A 17,716-nucleotide genomic window follows, 5' to 3' on the forward strand; every position below is an offset into this window, starting at 1 on the left:
TCCTGTACTTGGCAGGGGGGTTGCAGAGGAGGCGAAGGGGCTGTCCCTCAACTGCTCAGCTCTCTGCCCCTCTTTCTTTATGCCTCAAGTGGTGCAGCCACCTCTATGTCCCTGGCTGCCTACTCAACCCATCCCAGCCAGAGAAGGAATACTTTGCAGAGGTCTTGTGTCCCTGGCCTTGGTGTCTGTCAATCCTCAAGCCCTTCCACCCTCACTGCAGTCGCAGTTCAACCCCTTGCCTTCCACAGTATGAGAGAGAGAAAGTCAGAGACAGAGACAGAAGGAGCCTGGAGGACTTGAATCCCTGTAGGGGAAGGCAGTTGGTGATGATTTATTAGCCAGACAAGAATCAACAAACAAGTTCTAACATCTGTTCTCACCAAACCATTCCTCAGACAACAGCAGCATTGGACCAGGGCCCAGACTCAAGGGCTCAGAGGGCCAAGGAAATTAGACTCCAGGAGGAGAAACCAGGACAGTGGGAGCCAGCAGGGCCCTCCTCGCATACTTCTTTGCTGTCTTAGATCATCAAGGACTGAGCCATTGGATTCTTGGGATCTCTTAGGAGGGAGAGGCTCCACATTTGCTTCTCTGACCTCCAGGCTTCTTTGTTGGGGGTCAGGCCGGACCTGTCAGGGGGACAGAGTTAAGCCAGGATCCATAGGAGGGGACCCAGCAAGCACCCAGGCCTCCATGCAGTAGAACTCTGGAAGTGGCCAGACTTCCTGTTTCAGGAAATCTCTGATGTTTCCTATGGACTGGAGTTTGTGGATGTGTGGTAAGGAACAGAGTACTAAATGGGGAATCAGGAAGCCTGGGTTCTAGTCCTTGACTTTGCCCAAGTCACTGTCCCTCTCAGGCTGTTTTCTTTTCTGCATAGTGAGGGAGTTGAATTTGATCAGTAAGGACAAATGTAATGCTGCTCATCCTCCCGCCCTTACCCATGCCAGACATCACTAATCAATCATGTGATTTTTTTCTGCTGAGTTCAGATATAACCTTAACATCCTTTCCAATGCAGCACTCTAGGCAGCCACGACCAATGGATTGGAGTTGGCGTGCAAGATGACACCTCTTTGCCATCCTTGCAATTGATGATGGCTGAGGTCCTTTCCAGCTTTGATCAACTATGGTTTATTCCATCCACATTTCCTGAGAAGGGTGCCAGGTGTGTGTGAAGGTCTCTGGACCTTATACTCCAAGTTATCGTCACCAAGCTCAGACTTACCACCTACTGAGGAGGCCCAAGAGGGAGCCATGCCTGTCCTCTGTCCTGAAGCACCTGTCTAGAAAGATTGTGGGGGAGGGTGTGTCTCCAGGCGGGTGGGGGCTGGTGGGGCAGGGGAGGGCCTTGCCCAATCACAGAGTTCTCAGAATGCAGCTGGGAGCCACCTGTATTCTACAGAGAGAAGGACAGTTCTAGGTCACACCCTCTACCCTCTGCCTTCTAGGTGTACCTGCAGTCTCAAGACATCTGATCTGAACAGACTTTGGCTTCCAGAGAGGGTGTATAAACTCCTGTCATTCATCAATTCAACAAACATTTCCTGAGCACCTGCTCTGTGCCAGGCACTGGGCTGGGTGCTTTGGAAACAGATGGGTAAGTCCCAGCCGTCCCTTCAGGGAGCTCACACTCTAAACTAGGGAAGGGACAGAGAGAAGGAGATGGGAAGAGATAGGTGTCTCATGTGATCTGTGTCATGGCAGGTGTGTGTAAGGCACAGGGGGTGGCCTCTGTGGCCTCTGAGAAGGGAAAGCTGGTCTTGAAGGATGATTAGAAAGTTGCCAGGCAGCGGGAGGATGAGCTTGCAGGAAGTCGCTATAGGCAGAGATACTGGTGGGTGCAAACCCCAGGAGGCTTGAAACCACTTGGTTTAGAGAAATATGAATCATTCTAGGAGAATGGGAGCGGCTGGTGGTAACGCTAAGGAGGTGAGACCCCCTCTCACCCAAGTCTAGAGTGCATCACGGGCCAGGCAGCTGCTTCAGCAAGACCATTCTGGCTTTTTTGGTGCAGAGTGGATCAGAAGTGGCAAGTATGGTGGCTAGGAAACCAGTTAAGAAGCTCTCGGGAGCCAGGTGAGGTGGCTCGAGCCTGTAATCTCAGCTGAGGCGGGAGGATCACTTGTACCCAGGAGTTCAGGTTTGCAGTGAGCTATGGTAGTGCCACTACACTCCAGCCTGGGTGACAAAGCCAGACCCCAATGATGGAGGCTGGAGCTGGGGAAAGGAAAAATATACTTAGGAAGAGATCCGGCATGAATGAGTGGCTTACTGGGGGAGTGAAGAAGGAGCAGTGCTGAGGGAGCCCTGGGACTCTGACTTGGCTAGCTGGGTGGCTAGAGAGTTAGCAATCAGGACAGGAAACATGGGACCGAGCTGTTTGGAGGGCAAGGGTGACAGTGGTGTTGGCTGTGTTGAGTTTGAAGGGCTGAGGGATGCTGGGGGGAACTGACCAGAAGCTTGGAGAGAAGTTCGGATGGAGAGATGGACAGGTGACGTCAGCTCTAGGACAGCAGGTGTTGGCAGGGGTGTGGGTGAGGACAAGCAGGCTCAGGCTGAGCGGGGAGCCTGGGGCACCAGCAGGGAGGGAGGGTGGGGAAGGGTCTGAGGAGAGAGGCTGGGGAAGGGCTTTGGGAGGGCCGCAGAGGCCAAGGGAGAGGGTAGGATGGCTGCTGGGGCTAACCCATGGCATGAGGTACTGACTTGAAGGGTAGGCAAGCACACTTAGGTCTGAGGAGAAGGAAGAGGGAGACAGGGAGTACACAGAAGGAGCTGGGAGAGCAGAGTCCCCCTCCTCTGAGTTTACTGAGATGACATAAGGGACCCCAAGTGCTCTTTTTCTCCAGGACAACAGGGCCGTGAAGGCCAGGGGAGAGAGCCAGAGAGGCACGGGGTGGGGTCAGCCCAAGTGCATCCGAAGAGGGCCTGCAGGACAAGATGGACACAGATCAAAAAAGCCTCGATGGGGGAGGTGAAGGGGCACCCTGCCTGGGGGCCTCTGTTTTCTCTGTGAGGTAGGAGGGCATGGGGGCTTGACAAAGATGAGGACTGAGTGACTCTGGGGAGAAGAGGGGGCAGTCTCTGGGCTGGAGAAGGGAGGCTGGCACCTGGATCATTCTGTCCTTCCCACATCACCTCACACCTCTGCCCCTCGCCCTGCCCCAGGCATCCACTCTGAACACCTTCTTCACCTTCCCCCATCTACCTGCAGGGAGACCTTCTCGAACCCACCTTTCCCTGCACACCAGTTTACCTGGCCTCCTGGGACAGGCCTGGACTGGCTCTTCCGTAGGGCAGGGTGCCCATGGGTGATGGGTGGGCCCTCATCTTCCACCTCCACATAGATGTTGCTGGGGGCTTCCCCGGGGCTGCCCCGGCCCATGGCGTAGAAGGCTATGGGTTCATCAGGCTCGTTGTAGATAGGATTGGAGGGCTTAGGGGGTGGGGCCGGGAGGCGTCGTGAAACAGGGCTTGTGTAAACTTCTGGGGGCAGCTGAGGTTTGGCAGGAATGGGAGGCTTGGGCCTGAGTGGCTGGGAGGGCTGGGAGAGAAGGTGAGGCCAGGGAGGAGTGGGGTGAGGGAAGCAGGGTTAAAGCCCCACGGTAACTCCCAGCCTGAGCCTCTGCCCCCGCTAGGCCCCTCCTCCTCCCCGCTGCCTGCACCCCCTCGCAGGCCTGTCCTCCAGCTTCCTCAGCCCCTCCAACCCGATACCTCCTTCTCCCCGGCCGCTTCTTTCTGCATTGGGACTATGGCTTGCCCCTGTTTGATGACTGGGCTGTACTCGGGGTTTGGGTCCTGGCTTTTGCTTCCAGAGTTTGATCCTTCGGTCCTCAGGGGAAGTCCTGCAGGCTCAGGAGTCTGCTGGGAAAGAATGAGGTCTGAGGGACTTGGTGGAGCACTGGGGGAGGGGGAGGTGATCAGGAGGACAAAATAATCCAGTCGAAGTGGAGGATGGTGGAAGGGGGAGGGGCACAGAAATTTGGCCTGGGCTGGGTTCCCTGGATGAGGAAGAGGGTATGGTGACAGGGAGGAGATCCAGGGTCGGATGGAGGCAGTGGTAAGCTCTGGTCACAGGCCATATCTAGCATTAAAGTTTTTCTTTTTTGAGATAGAGTCTCACTCTGTTGCCCAGGCTGAAGTGTAGTGGTGCAGTCTCAGCTCGCTGCAGCCTTGATCTCCTGGGCTCAAGCTATCCTCCTGCCTCAGCCTCCCAAGTAGCTGGGACTACAGGCATGCGCCACCACCCCGGCTAACTGTTTTCATTTTCTGTAGAGATGGGGTCTCAGTATATTGCCCAGGCTTGGTCTTGAACTCCTGGGCTCAAATGATCCTCCCACCTCAGCCTTCCTGAGTTTTAGGATTACAGGTGTGAGCCACCACACTTGGCTGCATTAAACTTAATTTCATCTGGATCACAGGGCAAGGCCAGATTCCATTTGTGCCTGTGGTCGTGAAAATGCAATATGGTTTTACACATCTTTAGCTGAAAAATTATTGGCATGGGGACCAATCTCCATGACAGCTGTGCTTGTGTTTAATTCTGTACCGCTGGTTAATTTATGGCGATACAACCTGAAGTTTTTTGTTGTTGTTGTTTTTTTTTTAGACCAAGTCTCATTCTGTCATCCCGGCTGGAGTGCAGTGGCACAATCTCGGCTCACTGTAACCTCCACCTCCTGGGTTCAAGAGATTCTCCTGCCTCAGCCTCCCAAGTAGCTGGGATTACAGGCACCCACCACCACACCCAGCTAATGTTTGTATTTTTCAGTAGAGATGGGGTTTTGTCACGTTGGCCAGACTGGTCTCGAACTCTTGACCTCAGGTGATCCTCCACCTTGGCCTCTCAGAGTGCTGGGATTACAGATGTGAGCCACTGCGCCTGGCCGTAAGCTAAAATTTTTAAGGGCAGAGACCACCTCAGGAGAGAGGAGCCCCAGGTGGGATGGTTCCATCTCGCAGACGGTGTGCTTTCAGTTCAGTGTTAGCCCTTGGTCCATGAATGCTGTCCCCATGCCTGCTGCCAGTGTAGGCTAAGGTCACAGGGCTTTTCTTGTGCTCCTGCAATCCACCAAGTGCACGTCTCCATCGGGAGGTGTACTGCAGGTGTACTATGGAATCCAAAGAATTCCTTTTCCTGCCCTAACCCCCGCCTCTCTCAGCATCTCCTTCCTGAATAAAAAGTAGCACCTCCACCCTGCTGCCGAAACAGCACCTTAGGAGTCAGCCTTGATGCCTCCACCTCCTCCCTCTCGACATGAAATCAAACACAAGTCCTGCTCCTTCCACTGTCTAAATATTGTTCACATCTGAGTACTTTTCTCCATGCACACGGCCAGCACCCTAGTTGAGGCCTCTTGACTCCTCCCCCTGCATCGTCTTGCCCTTCCAACCCACTCTCCGGTCTTCGAGCAGAGCAATCCTACAGAAACTCCCCTAGCAATCCTTGGGTGTTACCCATTGCCCCAGGATAAGTCAGAATCCTGAGAGCTTGAGTGACAAGACTCTGTGTGACCTCAGACTTCTACAGCTCTGCCTTCAGCCTTCTCAGGTCAGGCTGGCTCCTCCTCACCCCCAGACTTCCCCATGCTCTATGAATCTCAGGTCTCTGCCTGTTCCTCACAAAAGAGGCAGTGACCACAGGCACTGTCCCCACTTGTTGTAACTGACCCAAATTAAGTTCTGTGAAACTCTTCTTGTCTAGGTCACCAATGACCTCCTCTCTGTCAAACCCAGTGTCAATTGCACCCTCTGCCCTCACCTGCCTTCACTCACTTTCTTCACTTGGCTTCCAGAGCATCACACTCTTCTGGCTTTTCTCCTCTCTTTCTGAGTGCTCTGCTCAGTTTTCTTTGTCAGTTCACCCTCGTTTCTGCAACCTCTACATGCTGGAGACTTGGGCTTCATTTCCTTCCCCCCCTACACTGACTTCTGAGTGAGATTTCACCCCTCCTAAAGGTTTTAGGTCCCTCTGAGTGCTGGTGACTCTCAATATTTGTCTGCAGCCCATCGCTTTGTCCTGGTCCCCAGACTCTGAATTTCAGCTGCCTACTTGACATCTCCATGCTGAACTGCATGTGTAGAAAACAGAACTCCTGACCTTCCCCCCCTGCCCGGACATGTTCCTCCTAGAACTTTCCTCGTCTCAGTCAATGACAAGTCCATCTTTTCACACTCCTCATCCAATCCCACAAAAACCCAGCAGCTCCACCTTCTAAGGAGACCCAGCCTCCACCCTTCTCATGCCTCCTGGAGGCACCCACCTCTGCTACCCTGACCCAGGCTGCCATCATTTCATGTGAAATATTGCCTCTCCTGAAACTTGCCAGGCCATGTCACCCCTCAGCTTGTAACTCTCCAGTGCCATCTCGTCGCGCTCAGAATAAAACTCCAAATGCATACAAGAGTCTACAGCGCCCCCCTCCCTCACCCCTCTGATCTCATCTCCTACTTCTCTATCCTTCAGTCACTCGATCCACCCATGCTAGCTTCCTCTCTGCTCCCATCATTCCTCAGACACAGCAAGTCTCCTCCTGCCTCAGGGCCTTTGCACCTGCTGTGCCCGCTGCTGAGAATGCCTTTCCTCCAGTTGTCTGCATGGCTCTTCTCCTATTTCATACAGGCCTCTATTCAGATGTCCGCTTACCAGAGTGACCTTCCCTGACACCCTGTGTAGAACAGCCCCAACCCTGTCATTCTTCAACAATATTTCACATGAAATGATGGCAGCCTGGGCCAGGGTAGCAGAGGTGGGTGCCTCCGGGAGGCATGAGGAGGCTGGAGGCTGGGTCTGCCTAGAAGGTGGAGCTGCTGGTGGAGCTGTTTGGTTTTCTTGTCAGTGTGTACTTATCATTACTAGACAGACTCTGTCTTCTTTGCTTGTTTTCTGTATTACTCACTTGTCTGCCTCCTCCTTCTAGAATGGAAGCTCTTGAAGGCGAAGATATTCCAGTCCTTTAAGTTCACTGCTGTTTTTCCAGTGCCCAGAAGGTTGCGTGGCACCCAGTGGTCCCTCAGCACTGCCTGAACTTGTGCACCGCTGCCTGCTAGGCTAAATGGTACCCTGTATTTCCTTCTGAATCACATTCTCCACACTGGATTTCTATTACTTGTCCATTTTTACTGCTGGAAAGTAGGCTTTGTGAGTTTGAGACCCATCTGTCTGTCTTCTTCATGGGTCTATTTTCAGGGCCTGCCAGCAGTTGGTAGGCCCTAATTACTCCATAAATATCTCTTTTATTAAAAACAAAAGACTAGGCTGGGCGCAGTGGCTCATGCCTGTAATCCTAGCTACTCAGGGGTCCCATTCAGGAGACCCCTGCATCCTCTCCTGGCCTCATCCTGGAAGACCAGTCTGCAGGGGCTGCTACTGCAGCAACAGGGATGGGAAAGTAGTTGGACTTCCAGATTTCAGACGTCAAAGCTCAAAATACCAGATGGAAAATACCAGCATTCGAAGCCTTAGGGACAGAAGGATAATGGGGCCTAGAGAGGGGAAGCTGACTCAGGAGGCTGAGGCAGGAGAATCACTTGAACCCAGGAGGTGGAGTTTGCAGGGAGAAAAGATCACCCCACTGCACTCCAGCCTGCGGGACAGATCGAGACTCTGTCTAAAACAAAACAAAACAAAAAACAAAACCCCAAATGACTCTGTGTGCCCCTGGTCTCTCCTTGCCCCTCTATCTCGGTATGGCTAGGCTGGTCTCTTAAGGACGGACCCCCCAGCACTGGTATTTCTCGAAGGGCCTGCCACCCTCTCACGAAGATGAAGATGCCTGGGTAAGGGAGGCATGCCCGGCTGGTGTTCTGGGATGAGAAAGTGCCTGGTGCCACGTCCGGCGCCTGGGCTCTGAGTCGGGGGGCGGGGAGGGGGCGCTGGCCTGAGACCCTGGGCTCTCTGGTCAGGGCCCGGGGCGCGTACCTGGCGGGCCAGCGGCTCGGTGAGCGTCTCCCCGTAGGGGCTGAGCGGGTGCGCCGTGTAGTGCCGCAGCAGGTCCTGCAGCCGTTCGTGGGCGCTGTCCTCGCCCAGCACCACGTGGCGCCCGTCCCCGAGCTGGGCCAGCAGGAAGTGGCGGCAGCAAGTCCGGCTCCTGGAGGGCGCCGTTAGGGATCAGACTATCTCCCACTCCTCGGCCAGGGCCACCAGCGCGAGGCGTGACCCCCACTTTCAGCAGCCCGGGGACTGAGCTAAAAGCTCGGCTCCTCCTGGGATCAGACCCAAGCCCTGCCCCTCCCGAGCCCCGCCTTCTGTCGCCTGGCGCGGGGCCTCGCCCCTCACCTGTAAGTCAGCACGAAGGTCACCGCGCTCTCGCTGAACCGCACCAAGTAGCATCCCTGAGGCTTGGGCTCCAGCAGCCTCTCTGCCTCCCTGTGGGTGACGGAGAGAGGGGGCCGAAACCTGCTCTGACACTTCCAGCCTCGCCTCTGTCTCCCCAGCTCTCACGAGGAACCCTTACCCCCAAGCAAGCATGCTGGAACGGCTAGAGAAAGGCTAGGGTTGAGATGGGGAGAGAGAGCATGTGGGAGCTGTTCTCCCCCTGCAGGGACTAGGCGTGGACAGGGGCCAGGGGTCCCATTCAGGAGACCCCAGCTTCCTCCCCTGGCCTCATCCTGGAAGCGCAGCCTGCAGGGGCTGCTACTGCAGCAACAGAGATGGGAAAGTAGTTGGACTTCCAGATTTCAGAAGTCAAAACTGAACTGAGGAGGTGAACAAACAGATAGGGAGAAATGAGGCTGAGAAATGGAGGAGGGAGGATCTGCAATGGTGGAAGAAAAGAGGGCTGGGAGATAAAGATGGAGTAAGCCTGGAGGGAGAGAGAGGTGGAAAATACCAGCATTCGAGGCCTTAGGAACAGGAGGATAATGGGGCCTAGAGAGGGGAAGCTGAGGCACAGAGAGGCCTGGACTGGAGCCTCTCCAATGATCTCCCCTGGAGAGATGCCTCAGTGAAAGGCCTGGAAAACTCTGGCAGTGGGAGCCTGGAGTGGGCACCTCCATCTGCTCCAGACTGGTAGAAGTGGGAGCCTCATCTCTTCCTGGCAGGTAGCAGGACCCAGACCCAGGACTTGCCCTGCCCCTGTCTGGGCCAATTTCCTCCTCCATGACTCACCTCCGGGTGATGAAGCCATGGAACCAGGCAGGGGCTGCCCCATGCTGCAGGAGCCAGTGGGCCTGGGTCTTCTGGAACCAAGCCCGGGTCTCGGCCTGCAGGGACAGGCTTCCTTCTCCAGGCACCTCCTCTGTCCTCTCAGCATTCCCTGGGATGGAGGCAGCCTCCAGGGCCTGGGGAGATGCCTGGATCAGGGAAGAGTTCAAGGAGGGGGAAGCAGCATGATGGGTGGGCCTTCTCCTGACTTTGATCCACCTGCCACCTTCTTTTCCTCATACCCAGCCTCTCCTGTTTATTTTAGGGTATGATTGCCCAGAAGGTCCTTCCTAAAGTCTAATTTAAGTCCCTTCTTCAGCTCCAGCTGTTCTGGCTTCCAGAGACTCTCCTTCCTCTGCCCTCTGGGTCCTGAGGGCTTTTAATCCAGCAGCAGTGAGCTGTCACACTGTGCTCTAGGAGGGACGGGAAAGGCAGCACAGCCTTCCGGATGGACAGAGTCATTCCCTGGCCTGGAGGATGAAGGAACATGATGCCGGAAGTCACGCTAAAGGCCAGAATGAGGGAGGGCTTACTCCACAATATGAGGGACTGAGCTAGTTCACAGAGAAAATTCTTGAGTGGGCGGGAGGGAAGGGTTGAGACGTGGAATGCACCGGTTGAATGAAGGTCACTGACACAAAGGGCAGATGCCTGCTTCTGGGACTCAATGTGCTGCGTCCTGGTCACCTGTGGACTCTGCCTGAGCTTCCAGAGGACCTAGGAGCACCACAGGAGTGAGTGGGCGACTCAGTGCATGAAGGGGGTACTCCCCATTTTCGTTCTTTCCCTCTGTGCCCCAGCCCGTTGGCAGACCGGGATCACTCCTGCCTTCTCTCGGGCTGGCCTTTGTCCATCTGCAAGTCCTTCCCCATGGGAGGGTGGGAGAGATGAGGGAGCTGCACCCCGCTGCCGCCCCAGGTTTCTACTCACCGCAGTGTAGCCCAGGTTCCGGCAGCTCCTGTGGGTCGTGTCCGTGGTCTGGAAGGTGCTGAAGGTCGGGATGGGGGCTTCGTCACTCCCTGTGAGCACAAAGAGGGCTGCTGGGGTTTCTCAGAGGGGGACTGTGTCTAACTCTGCCTCCCACCTCTCCTCCCAGGTTCAAGGGATCTGTGGGGCTGGGACAGTCTTAATGACAGGAAAAACGCAGAAGGGCAGCGGGGAAGTTTCTCAGGCATGAGGATAAGTAGCCAAGGTGGCATGAGGGGGGCTCATGCTGCCAGAGGAGATTGTCAGGGACACCAGGTGCCTAGAAGGAGAAGACGGGAGCCAGGCTGGCCTTCGGATGGCCAGGGAGGCAGATCACTTCAGGGCAGGCCCTTCTTCTGGTCCAGGATCTTCTGCCTCCTCCTCCCTTCATCCTCCTGCTCCCTCCTCTCTCCTGTCTGAGAAGCGCTCAAAAAACCCCGTCACCTTTATCCTCAGGGATGAGTGGGCACGGAGCCCCAGGCAGGGTTGTGGTCGCCCTGCCTCTCAGCCTTGCCAGCTCTGGCTTAGAGTGGGGCCCCTCATCCCTGAAGTGGGAGCTCAAGCCCAGGAGGGAGGGCAGGGGGATGGGGGTCTTGGTGCCCCCTCCCACCCATATCCTCCAACTTCACACTTACCTTGGGGACATATCTGGGCCAGGGGGAACTCCATGGGGACAGCCTGACAAGGGATCCCAGAGCAGGGTGTGTGTATGTGCTCTGGAAAGGTGTGCACACTCAGCAACTCATCATCTCTCCTTTCACCCTGGCCCCAGGGGCAGGAAATGTCGCCTTACCCACAGCCTTAGTTCTGGCAGAGGACCCACGTCATGGAAAGCCTTAAGACGATTGTCCCACCCCCGGAAGCCACGCAGCTGTAGATAGCGGTGGTATAGCGGTGGGGGGTATCTGTGTCACTCTGTGTTTAGGTGTTAGGAAGTCCTTACTGCTACCTGACCTTCATCCCTCCAGATTCTTTCTCTGCTCCCTCACCCCAAACTAGAACTTCCCTTTCTCTCTCTCTCATCTCTCTTGGCTTCTATTTCTTTCTCTCTGGAAAATCTCCCACTCTGCCTCTGGGCCTGTTCTAAGCAGTGGGAATGGGGATGTCAGCCTCAAGGATAAGCCACACAAGGTGCTTATGGGTCATGCTTTGAGGAGACATGAGGAAGGGAGGGGGCAGGGCTGCAACAGGAAGGATGTGGGTTAGACTTCTGGAAGGACTTTTTGAGGACATATGAAATCTATGAGTCTGGGCATGGTGTCTCACGCCTGTAATCCCAGTACTTTGGGAGGCTCAGGCGAGAGGATTGCTTAAGCCCAGGAGTTCATGATCAGCCCTGGGCAGCACAGTGAGACCCCATCTCTATTTTTAAAAATTAATAATAAAAAAAAGAAATTTATGAGACAAGGGGTTAGAGAGGAGGGGGACTGGATTCCATCATTCAGCAGATAATGGAACTGAGTTAGAGCAAAACCAGGCAATCCTGGAGGAAGGAAGGAGAATTCCTCCAGCTAAGCTGGTCATCATTAGTATCAACACTATCAGCAGTTGCTGTTAATAACATCACTGTTGATGTCTTTTATTTTTTTAGACAGAGTCTAGCAGGACTACAGTGACATAATCTCAGCTCACTGCAACTTCCGCCTCCCAGGTTCAAGGGATTCTTGTGCCTCAGCCTCCTGAGTGGCTGGGATTACAGGCTTGCACCACCACGCCTGGCTGAGTTTTGTATTTTTAGTAGAGACAGTGTTTCACCATGTTGGCCAGGCTGGTCTTGAACTCCTGACCTCAAGTGATCCACCGACCTTCACCTCCACAGGCGTGAGCCACTGCATTGGCCAGTGCTGATGTCTTAAACTTTCAATGTGCTTAGACTTCCCACCGTACCAAAGGACCAATTCCGTTTCTCTCTGAATTGATCTTCACAAACTAAGAAGGGGACAGGAACATTATCCCCATTTACCAGAAGCTCAGAGGAGTGCCTTGGCCAGGGTCTTTCAGTGGCTAAGAAGTTGGTATGAATGCTGGGACTAGAAGCTAGACTTCCTTTCACTAATTTCACTGTGATTTAGGCCAAAGGTTCATGACTATGTGCTGTGCACTGTTCTTGATACTGAGAACTCAGAGAGGAAAAAAAATGTTGTCTCAAGACGTCAGGTGGGGGAGATGTACTTGCCAAGACTTACTGTTTTTCAAAATATTATGTACTATTTTCTTACTTTTAAAAAAGTGTTCTAAATTTTTAATAGTTTTTGGGGTTCAGTTGGGTTTTGGTTACATGGATAAGTTATCTGGTGGTGATTTCTGAGATTTTAATGCACCTGTCACCCAAGCAGTGTACACTGTCCCCAATATGTAGTCTTTTATTCTTCACCTAACCTTCCCCCCGAGTCCCCAAATTCCCTTATATCACTCTCATGCCTTCGTGTCCTCATAGCTTAGCTCCCACTTATAAGTGAGAACATATGATATTTGGTTTTCCATTCCTGAGTTACTCCACTTAGAATAATGGCCTCCAGCTCCAACCAAGTTGCTGCAAAAGACATTATTTCGTTCCTTTTAATGGCTCAGTAGTATTCCATGATGCAGATATACCACATTTTCTTTATCCACTCATTGCTTGATGGGCACTTAGGTTGGTTTCATATCTTTGCAATTGCAAATTGTGCTGCTATAAACATGTGTGTGCATGTGTCTTTTTTATAGAAGGACTTCTTTTCCTTTGAATAGACACCCAGTAGTGGGATTGCTAGAAATAGTGGTATTTCTACTTTTTTTTTTTTTTGAGACGGAGTCTCGCTCTGTCGCCCGGGCTGGAGTGCAGTGGCCGGATCTCAGCTCACTGCAAGCTCCGCCTCCCGGGTTTACGCCATTCTCCTGCCTCAGCCTCCTGAGTAGCTGGGACTATAGGCGCCCGTCACCTCGCCCTGCTAATTTTTTGTATTTTTTAGTAGAAACGGGGTTTCACCGTGTTCGCCAGGATGGTCTTGATCTCCTGACCTCGTGATCTGCCCGTCTCGGCCTCCCAAAGTGCTGGGATTACAGGCTTGAGCCACCGCGCCCGGCCGGGATTATTATTTTTTATTTTTATTTTTATTTAGATGGAGTTTCACTCTTGTTGCCCATGCTGGAGTACAATGGCACGATCTTGGCTCACTACAACCTCCGCTTCCCAGGTTCAAGTGATGCTCCTGCCTCAGCCTCCTAAGTAGCTGGGATTACAGGCATACGCCACCACGCCTGGCTAATTTTGTATTTTTAGTAGAGATGGGGTTTCTCCATGTTGGTCAGGCTGGTCTCGAACTCCTGACTTAAGGTGATCTACCCACCTCAACCTCCCAAAGTTCTGGGATTACAGGTATGAGCCACCACGCCTGGCTTATTTGTTTTTTTTCTTGCTGATTTGAGTTCCTTGAGATTCTGGGCACTAGTCTTTGTTGGATGCAGTTTGAGAATGTTTTCTCCCACTCTGTGGGTTGTCTGTTTACTCTGCTGATTACTTTTTTTGCTATTCAGAAACTTTTTAGTTTAATTAGTTCCCCATCTATTTATTTTTTTGTTTTTGTTGAATTTGCTTTTGGGGTCTTAGTCATGAATTATTTGCCTAAGTCAATGTTCAGAGGAGTTTTTTGGATGTTATCTTCTAGAATTTTTATGGTTTCAGGCCTTAGATTTAAGTCTTTAATCCATCTTGAGTTGATTTTATTATAAGGTGAGAAACGGGGAACCAGTTTCATTCTTCTACATGTGGCTTTCCAGTTTACTCAGAACCTTTTATTGAATAGGGTGTCCTTCCCCAATCTATTTATTTGTTTATTTTTTGAAACAGGGTCTCACTCTGTCACCCAAGCTGGAAAGCAGTGGCACGATCTCGGCTCACTGCAGCCTCAACCTCCTGGGCTCAAGCGATCCTCCCACCTTAGTCTCCCAAGTAGTTGGGACTACAGGCATGCACCACCACATACGGCTAATTTTTGTACTTTTTGTAGAGATGGGGTTTTGCCATGTTGCCCAGGCTGGTCTCGAACTCCTGGGCTCAACCAATCTGCCTGCCTTGGCCTCCCAAAGTGCTGAGATTACAGGCACGAGCCACCACATCCAGCGCCCCCAGTTTATGTTTTTGTACACTTTGTCAAAGATCAATTGGCGGTATGTATTTGGCTTTATTTCTGGGTTCTCTATTCTCTTCCATTGGTCTACATGCCTGTTTTTATACCAGTACCATGCAGTTTTGATAACTATAGCCTTGTAGTATAATTCGAAGTTGGATAATGTGATGCCTCCAGATTTGTTCTTTTTGCTTAGTATTGCTTTGGCTATATGGGCTTTTTTTTTGGTTCCATGTGAATTTTAGGATTGTTTTTTCTAGTTCTGTGAAGAATGATGAAGGTATTTTGCTGGAAATTGCATTGAATCTATAGATTGCTTTGGGCAGTATGGTCATTTTCACAATATTGATTCTTACCATCCATGAGCATGGGATGTGTTTCCATTTGTTTGTGTCATCTCTGATTTCTTTCAGCAGTGTTTTCCTTGTAGAGTTCCTTGTAGAGTTTTCCTTGTAGAGTTCCTTGTAGTTTTCCTTACAGAGATCTTTAACCTCCTTGGTTAAGTACTTTCCTAAGTTTTTTGTTTGTTTGTTTGTTTTTGCAGCTGTTGTAAAAGGGATTGAGTTCTTGATTTGATTCTTAGGTGGGTCGTTGTTGGTGTACAGCAGTGTTACTGACTTATGTACATTGATTTTGTATCCTGATACTTTACTGAATGTATCAGATCTAGGATCTTTATGGTTGAGTCTTTAGGATTTTCTAGGTGTACCATCATATTATTGGCAAACAGCAATAGTTTGACTTCCAGTTTGATTTCCAATTTGGATGCCCTTTATTTCTTTCCCTTGTCTGATTGCTTTGGCAGGATTTTCCTAGCAGATACTTATTAAAGTTTGTAGTGGGTTAGCGGTGTAGGCTGGTGCTATGGGAACCCCCCCTCAGAAGCCCCTAATTTAGCCTGGGGTGTGTGTGTGTGTGTGTGTGTGTGTGTGTGTGTGTGTGTGCATAGGGGGTTGAGTTGTCAGAAGACTTGAGATTTAGCTGAGTTGTGGAGGATGATTAGGGTCGAAGAAGGCGGGGAAAGGTGTTTCTAGAAGAGGGAGACGAAGCTCAGAGTGGTGAGGAAAGAAGTGCAGCAAAAAACAGATGCAAACAATGTTACTGCATTGGTTACTTCAAAATGAGCTGCAAAGTGCAGTGGCCAGTTGCTTGGCAAGCATTTCACTTGGCAAGGAGGACTTTCTTCAGACAGGGTGCAAGGTGAAATCACATGTTGGAGTAATCTACAGAAGGGAGAAAGGAGGAGCAATTTATCTGCCCAACTCCCTGGTGCTTCCCATTTCCCATTGGTCAAGGTTATCCTATAGCAACTGACATAGAGGTTTCATCCTTTGGAACTTGGTGTCCACTTGGGAAGCCAGACGCCATGGCCCATATGTGATGTTTGATTTTAATCAGAAATAGAGGGATGACTCAGAGAGACAGCCTCAACATGTGAGTGTGAAGACCATGCATCCCTAGGACTACAGCTTTGACTCCAGGCAGCTCTGGCCACAAAAAAGGGATCTGATAGAGGTGGTGGTAGTTTGGGAGGCAGGCAACCCTTTTGGAAAGAAAAAGTCAATTAAAAGAATCTAAGGAAGCATACACAATTTGTGTCCAACATGGTCCACCCCCTGTGCCCTCTTATTATGTTCAGCTCCCAGATGATAATATTGGGCTTCAACTTGTTCTGTGCAACATTCCTAGTTCCTTACTTATTCCTCAAGAAGGGAGCTACAGGTCCTGACAGTCACAAGGTCCCCTTCAAGGTAATAGTCAAAAGAGTGTTTTTCTCTCGATTGAAGCCAGGAGTTGGAGACCAGCCTGGGTAACAAAGCAAGACCCTGTCTCTACAACAAATAAAGAAAAGAAATAGCCAGGTATGGTGGTGTGCTACTTGTAGTCCCAGCTACTTGAGAGGCTGAGGTGGAAGAATCTCTTGAGCTCAAGGGTTGGAGGCTGCAGTGAGCTGTGATCCCACCATTGCACTCCAGTCTGGGTGACAAGAGCAAGAGCCCATCACTGAGGAAAAAAAGTGTTTTTCTCAAAGACCAAGGTGAAAAGATTAGTAAACAAAACAAAACAAAACAACAACAACAACAAAAACCTATAGCTTTCTTAGTTGTAACTAGTCCAGAGGCTCTAATTGATATTCATCATTTCCCTCCTCCATTCCAGATGCTCCACCTTCACTTAGCACTTCATCTAGTTTGAGTTGTTTTCCTGGTAGGGTGATCCAGACCTTCCCTGCCAAAAGGTGTAGATCTCTAGTTGCCCTGTCCTTGTTGGTTGTGGTAGCAGCCCATTCACAGTCATCACTAGACACATGAAACTATTCAGAGATGTCCCAGAGAGTCCCTGGGTACAAGACATTCTCCCTGACGCATGGTGTGGCAGCTAATTTAGCTCCTCGTGGTAACCACGATTGATAATCCCAGTCAGTATAGGAACTTCCTTCCTTTGCCTGTTGGTCCACTGCATGAGGATCCCCAAGTGAAAAGGTGGTAGTTGCTGCTGCCAGTTCAATGGAATTCTTACTGTGTCAACTAGTACAATTCTTCTACTTCTGTTAACTAAGACCTCTACCCTGGAGGATCCCAAGCTGATGGTGAAGGGAAGCACACATTCACAAATAAGTTGCTGGATGTAATAGTGAGAGGAGTCATTTCTGATTCCAGTCCTTGATACCCAGATCTGTGTATTCTGATCATAGGGGACACAGTACAATATTGTGCACACACCACCACATCCAGTTCAGTTTCAAGCTCCATCCTGGAGGAGAGGGTTCCAACCCCACAAAGGGTTGTTCCCCAGATGGTGCCTTCCTGAGCCTTCAACAGGCCACCCCATCATTCCATCAAGCTGACTAATTATGGGTGATGGGGAAGTACCAGTCCACCCTGTGATCGTGAGCCTGTTGTGCCTCTTTGCTGTGAAATGGGTTCCTTGGTCTGAGGCACTGTGATATGGGATACCATGCTGAGAGATCAGGCATTCTGTAAGCACATGGAGGGTGCTGCTGGAGTTTGTAATCATTCTGGTAAGGACACATCACTGCTCCCTCAAAAGAGGAAGGGGTCTGATGTCATCAACCTGTTACCTTATGGCTGGATGTTTTCTCTCCCTGCTAAGGAATAGTACCAGGTATAGGGCTCAGTGTCAATCTGCTGCCAGCAAGTTTGGCGCTTGGCTGTAGCTCTGCACCTTGGTGAGAAGGTGTCCATGATCTTGAGCCTGTGAAAAACCACCAAGTCCACTATGTTGATCAGCCCATTGTGCCAGCACTGGGGGTACAGGTGGCTGAAGGGAAAGGCTGGCTAACATCTACAGGATGAGTTATCCTGCCCAGTGGGTTGTTCACTGCCTCCCCAGTGATAGATGCTCTTTGGTGGGCATTAATGTGAGTCCCAGAGATCTGCACCCTGTGCGCCCACTTCCATAGGCCCATCTGCCAGGGCTGGGCCTGGATGAGGCAAGTAGGTTCCTAGGGAGGCACTCATCCTTAGGATTGTGC

General features: G+C 51.4%; 1 protein-coding gene across 11 annotated transcripts; it reads right to left on the bottom strand.

The window, feature by feature from the left end:
* Positions 1-301: 301 nt before the first annotated feature.
* On the bottom strand, positions 302-10,923 carry SH2D2A (SH2 domain containing 2A). Of its 11 annotated transcripts, none has more exons than XM_023214105.1 (10): positions 10,747-10,923; positions 10,076-10,164; positions 9,782-9,862; positions 9,110-9,294; positions 8,279-8,368; positions 7,922-8,090; positions 3,715-3,864; positions 3,257-3,544; positions 1,229-1,286; positions 302-629 (listed from the first exon to the last, which is right to left on the bottom strand). In XM_023214105.1, the coding sequence occupies exons 1-10, from the start codon at positions 10,778-10,780 to the stop codon at positions 619-621; spliced, it is 1,155 nt and encodes a 384-aa protein (XP_023069873.1). In that variant the 5' UTR covers positions 10,781-10,923; the 3' UTR covers positions 302-618. The 11 variants fall into 11 exon arrangements, with proteins under 11 accessions (XP_023069873.1, XP_023069866.1, XP_023069867.1 ...); XM_023214098.1 differs by having other exon boundaries at positions 1,229-1,399; XM_023214099.2 differs by having other exon boundaries at positions 1,229-1,399; positions 3,715-3,861; positions 10,747-10,921.
* Positions 10,924-17,716: the final 6,793 nt, after the last annotated feature.

This window comes from Piliocolobus tephrosceles, chromosome 1 (assembly GCF_002776525.5).
Source record: "Piliocolobus tephrosceles isolate RC106 chromosome 1, ASM277652v3, whole genome shotgun sequence".
Taxonomy (NCBI): Eukaryota; Metazoa; Chordata; class Mammalia; order Primates; family Cercopithecidae; genus Piliocolobus; species Piliocolobus tephrosceles.

Excerpts from the sequence above, each read along its gene's own strand:
- SH2D2A (XM_023214095.1), bottom strand. The coding sequence starts at position 10,780 with ATGGAGTTCCCCCTGGCCCAGATATGTCCCCAAG. Across the intron at positions 8,091-8,278 it reads ACCTTCGTGCTGACTTACAG|GAGCCGGACTTGCTGCCGCC; the intron begins GTGAGGGGCGAG and ends GGCGCCCTCCAG. Across the intron at positions 630-3,256 it reads GGCCTGTCCCAGGAGGCCAG|GTCCGGCCTGACCCCCAACA; the intron begins GTAAACTGGTGT and ends TCCCCCTGACAG.